Source organism: Vollenhovia emeryi, unplaced genomic scaffold (assembly GCF_000949405.1).
Source record: "Vollenhovia emeryi isolate VEMERY1.0 unplaced genomic scaffold, V.emery_V1.0 DF939210.1, whole genome shotgun sequence".
Classification (NCBI taxonomy): Eukaryota; Metazoa; Arthropoda; class Insecta; order Hymenoptera; family Formicidae; genus Vollenhovia; species Vollenhovia emeryi.
The window spans coordinates 544,072-550,071 of record NW_011967156.1 but is presented as its reverse complement, the minus strand read 5'-3'; the positions used below and the strand labels follow the sequence as shown (position 1 = coordinate 550,071).

Here is a 6,000-nt window from a genome sequence, read left to right as displayed (position 1 = left end):
TGTAGTACAGGTAACATACATGTATGTTACTTGTTACATAACTCGTTACCTCGTGATACTTGCTATTATGTATTTTATACATATATGTTACATTACTGTGTTTGCTGGGAGGATTCATTTGTGAGCTCGATTTCGGCCAAAGTGCCATCAAAGTCACACATTCCCTTTCTGCTGTCACTGATTCAATTCATCTCGACTCAATGGCGATTCGATTGTACACGCAGGTACGGACGCTTCCAAGAGCATGGTCGAGTACGCGAACAGGTTCCATAGTGTCGACGGGGTGCTTAATTTCAAGACGTTCGACATCGAAACGAGCGAGCTGCCCGAGAAGTACGTCGCCGAGTTCGACCACGTGTTCTCGTTCCCCGCCTTGCACTTCTGCACCGACGTTCGGTGAGTGGCCTGACTTTTCCTCTCGCGAGACAAACTCCCCCGTTATATTTCAAGAGCAAAGCCGCTTTTTCATTCGATCTTCGAAACGGTGTTGCTTTATATACATTGATATACTTTTCGATTGGCCGCAAATCTCGAGAGATAACCGTTTATCCTCCCTTACAGACGGGGATTGGAGAACATTTACAGGATGCTTCGACCCGGCGGAACTTTCCTCATGCTATGGATATCGTCTCACAACATATTTAAGGTTCTCGAGGACATGGCAGAGTACAAGTGCTTCGCGTCGTATTTATACGTGAGTATCGCCGAGTGTCTACTTATTTCTTTAACATCTTTCCTCGCCGCGAGTCGCTAATCGTCACATCTCGCGGGACGTGCAGAAGTACACCGCGCCGTTTCCAGACTCGAAGATGCCTCAGGTGGAGCTGAAGGAGTTGCTCAGAAGCATCGGGTTTCAGGTTCGACATTGCAGTAACCGGGAGATGAGCCTCGTCGGCAAGAAGCCGAGCGATTTTCTGTGTGAGTACCCTTAAAGACTCTTCCTTTGCAGTTTTCATATTCCTTCGATACAAGTCCGCGTTTTAATCCCCTTTTCTTTCGTAATCTCAACAGCCACTGTCATGTCCAGCTTTCCATTTCTGCACGAGATGCCAGCCGGCGGAGCGAAGTACTTCAAGCAAGAGTTCATACACGAGTACATGAAGAAAAGCGAAGTCCTGCAGAAACGCGAGCTGACGGTGGACTTGTACAAAGTATTGATGGTACACGCAGAAAAACGAGTATTATAGAGTCGATAATTTTAAGCAGAACCGGGACTAGACACTTTGGCGCTCAAGGCCAAGGGAAAAAGTGCGCCCTTCAGTAACAAAAAATTTCTTTTACGGCGTATAAAATGTAATAAAAGTAACTTTAATTAGTTATATTTAATATACAAATATTAATATTACGAGAACAATTGCCATTTTTGCGCCCCTAGAAATCTTTTATATGAGGCAAGTGCCTCGTTCGCCACACCCTAGTCCCGGCTCTGACTTTAGTATGTAATATTGTGCTGGATGGTTGTGTACGAATGATCTAAGTTATTTATAACTCATTATCACCGACTTGTGCAAATGATTAGTCAAATTATATAACATTGTACATATATCTTTTGTTGCCTGAGACGGATTAGAGATAAGAGAAAATTTAGATGCTGTTGTATTCAGAGATGGGTATAGACGATAAGTTTTCGTTTCTCTTGATATACGTTTGATGAAAAGATAAGAGGACGAGGATGAGGACGCGCTCGTATGTATTTATTGTACATTACGTATATATTATAACTACGCTTTGAGATAATATATTTATTTCTTATTAATATGGAGTTTTCATCAACAATAACAGTGTAGCAGTAGGCGTAACAAGAGAGACGAGGTAGGTTACGAGGAACCTATCCTAATGTCGTACGCCAACAAGTCACCGCGGCTGGAAGGGATCCTCGTGGCGTCTGTTCCTTCGTTCATCGCGTCGCGTGTCGCTACGACGCCGAGCTATCGGTCGCTAATCGTCGGGAGGAGCCGGACCGGGGCGACGATTCCCGGACCGTCTCCTCCAGGTGTAAAACCTGGGCGATTTAATCCTCGAGCAACTCGAGTTGTTGGGATCCGCGCAATTTCATCGTGCGTACTTCAGGTAACTCGAACACCACGGACACGTCGCGAGTATCGTATCCCGGCGTCAGACGCCTCGTCGCTTCTGATATTCGTACTCTCTAATGCCTGTATTCAAGTCTTCAGGACTGTCTTAAGATCATCTGCAGATACTCCATAGCCAATGAAATGTTCCACGCAGCACCTTTAGATAAATTCAAGACGGTCTTGAATGTAAGCTCTGACTATGAATATCGGCCTAAAAGTCAATCGGTGGATTATCACTGGGAGAAAATAGTGGATAGTCACCGATTTACAGTTGTACCACTGCAAATCGCAGTTTTCAGCAATAACTCAGTAAACGCCAAGTAACAGTTACGTAACATCAATGTTATAATCTCCTACTCGACAATGTAAATGTAATATAGCACGCATTGTCATATTACATTACAGCGTTACAGTATTATTCATGAAATGATATATGGAAACGGACTGTCTTTCGCGATAAGAAAGAAAAATTGTGTGAGGCAAGAAAGAAGATTGAACTCCTTTCATAAAAAGTTCTGCAGTCCACTCTCTAGACTTAGTCTCTCTCTCTCTCTTTAGGAATAAACGAATTATCAATTATAAATTGATGTTATGTAACTGTTACTTGGTGTTTGCTGGGAATCCGCTGATTAACTTTTAGAGAGTGTCGATACTTGAGAGCTCGCGTTTTCTCCGTCGTTTTTTATCACCTCTCGCGCGTAAAACTGCAACGTCGATCGCTAAATTGTACGAAGAGAGAAGAACAGTAATAAGTGATGAGTTGAAGCACGACCGTTCGAGGATTAAATTGTCGCCTCGTTGCGATTCGCATCTTATCAAATTGATGTGCAGCGTCGAGAAACGAGGTACACGCCACGGTAACCCATTTTCTCTTTCTTTTCCTTAGCGAGTTACACGAACGGAAGAGCCACATGCTATGTTAATCACTTACGATTAATTATTCCGTAAAGTCTAACGCGTTTACATTACGTTATAGCCGATCCCTCCTTACCAAGTGACAAATCAAGACGTCGCATATTGGAAGGGAAGCCTGTAACTGACGATGCACTCTCATCTACGAAAGATAGAAATCTCAAAATTGCTCGTCGCGATTGTGCGTTGACGCGTTGAAGGGCACGAAGAAACGATTTCACTTTACAACGTAATTGGTTACTTTCATCGAGTCAAGCAAAGTGTCAGCAGCACCAACCGGCGGATTGGCAATCTCATTGTCAGCCCGCCGGTGTGAAATTAACTGCAGGGAACCGAGCGCACACTTTGTCGTCCCGTATACATTTAAGTGGAGCGCGTCGCTTAAATGGCTACGAGACAGCAGATCTCCGCTGGCAATTCACCAAATTCATTCCATTAGCAGATTCTGTTGCACTTCCGCTGGCGTTCCGCCGATAAAATTTACTTCGCAGAAATAAATTTGCGAAATCCGTCGCGGTGCTGAAGATAACAAAAACTTGCGTAAATTGCCGGGAATAGATAACCGAAAGTTTGTACGAAAATACGCGCGAATATAGAGCGATATTCGCCACGCGAGGACAGATAAGGCGAAGTAAATACCGGGCGGCGGCATACATCTCGCGTGTCAATTCATCACTTAGCAAGATAGGACCCGTTCGTCCGACAATATCAAATAGTGGTATTACTTGGCAGGATTTCCCAAATCAACGTAACAACAGTTCAAATTATGGCAGTGCTTTGTAGAATAATCTTATTGCCCGTTTAGCGAGAGTGAATTAACACGATGCCGTTAATCGTCGAGGTACAATGACAATGGGATGAATCGATTCGCGTGATCCGATAACTCGATCCGCCGTGAACGCGTTTCTCGGAACCTACGGACTCTCCTTTGTTCTAAATTGGTGTGTGTGTTCGCTTTGCTCCTCGTACTTTTCGCGGGCTCTCGCCAGGTTCAATCGGATTATCACTGAAAACGGCGAGCGGTCATTGATCCACCACCGCAAATCGCACACTTATAACTGTAAGTCAGCTACTGTTCGCCGTTTTCAGCGATAATCCACCGATTGACTTTCGTGTTCATTTCTACACCAACGCAGACTAACTTGTAATCTCGGTTTAACTTTCTTTTTCGAAGAGTTGGGGAAAGGTGGAAAGCAAATCAACCTTTAACCGAGATTAAACTACATTGGTAGAAGTGGACATCAGAGAGAGCGCTTTCTTCCTCCTTTCAGCTTTCTCTTATCCTCTCTCGTCGTCTGTCACGTTCACCCTCCCTAGTAGCACAGTGCATGGACCCAACATTTGGCTGTATCGTGCCAACGTTTAGCTAATGCACTGTGCTACTAGGGCCGTGACGAATCTCGCGAGTTCTCCAATTCGCGCGGGTGCTCTAGGAAAAAAAGAAGACAGTTAGCAACCCACTTTGGAGCCCACAATTAGTAATCGAATTATTTGGATTGCTCTGCTCTGGGAGAAATTTTGACCGTTTTTCTTGTAGTTAAGCGACTTAACATTTCGGTTACTGTCTCTTAAGTCAAAATTATCCTTGCGTTACTGAATATCGACAGAACTAATTGAGAGGATGGATTAGTATTACTTAAAAATCTTGAATATAGATGGAATAGCTAATTGCGACTTTTAGTTACGCGGGGTAAAATTCGTAAAAGATTAGAGTTACGGACAATCCAAATAATTCGATTGCTAATTGCGGGCCCCAAAAATGGGTTGCTCAACCAGGGTGGTGCGTACGGGTCGCGTACGCCCGCTTTCCCTCTCGCATCGTCGTCTGGTTACGGAGATACGCGGAGAGACAGTGGAAAGAGAGGAGCGAGTGCACGCCGCGCGATCTCGAACGTATCGCACGTCGGAAACTCATGGGGAAAAACGCGTGGCACTATCTTCGTGTTAACGTTTATAGGCCGGCAATTCCAGATAAATATATATACACGGATATACGTAATGATAGTAACAACAATTATAATAATAATAAAGTATATAGCTATGTTGCAAGGAGCTCGAACGCTCGAAGGAGACGTTTGAAGGTAAACATTCGAAGAATATTTGATAAGTTATCGAACGAGAGAGTACAGATAGTTAATTAGAGCGACGGATATCTCGGAAGCTATTTTGAGATTCTGCATACACGTCTCTTTCCCCTCCCCCTCTCTCTCTCTTTCTCCCTCTCTTTGAGAATCACACCGTTATCACATCCAGAGTGACGAATTCCAAATTCGTCGTTTTATCGCACGCGAAATTGTATCACGGACGGGGAGCTCGCTTTCGCGAAGACGACGATGATAGATAAGTACAGTTTGCTCTTATCTTCCCGCGCTTGTGACATCTAACAGGCTCTTGTTGGCGCACAAAGAAGTAAAGGGGGGAAGGGGGCTCGACCTTTAATTCAGTGCAATAGCGTTCCTTCAGGGGTATCTAGTGGAGGAGAGACGTTATGTACAAGGGATCCTCTCGAGGGGGAGGGCTTTCCCGGGACGCTCGTGAGAAACGGAACAACGGAGGATGGAGAACGGAAGTCGGAAGGACGGGGGAAGGTGGGTGAAAAGAGCCCCACTGAACCAAATTACCGGCAGAACCCACACGTTACGAGGGGAGAATTACAGCTTATATAAATTAATTTTAATAAGTCTATCTTTGATTTCTTTAGGCGCGGGTGACTCTAAACTGGCCCCCTATGTGTTTGTTTGTATTTTGATCACTTCCTGAATTGAATTGCAGCACAGATTACGCCTAACATAGTCTGCCGTGAACGCGTTCTCCGAATTGAAAGGTGCCTTCATCCGTCCTGGCTCCCGCCCTAGAGCGATCAGCGGAGCGCGCGACGGAGGCGAGCAAGGTTTCGGGGGGATCGATGAGTAGAAGCGGGCGGAGCTGAGCGGTGCGTTCGAGTGATACGAGACACCGCGTGTCTTTGAAAAAACGTAGGCGAGACGCGGCGCGTGTCTTCCTCCTCCTCTTC

General features: G+C 45.0%; 1 protein-coding gene across 1 annotated transcript in view; it reads left to right on the top strand.

Moving 5' to 3' along the window:
* The window catches only part of LOC105561194, a 7,212-nt gene extending 5,456 nt beyond the window's left edge, over positions 1-1,756 (top strand). The window contains exons 6-9 of the mRNA XM_012010961.1: positions 278-396; positions 562-694; positions 780-918; positions 1,012-1,756. Of these exons, the coding sequence (XP_011866351.1) occupies positions 278-396; positions 562-694; positions 780-918; positions 1,012-1,187 (567 nt within the window). The 3' untranslated portion in view covers positions 1,188-1,756. The remainder of the gene's footprint in view (positions 1-277; positions 397-561; positions 695-779; positions 919-1,011) is intronic.
* The last annotated feature ends 4,244 nt before the right edge of the window (positions 1,757-6,000 follow it).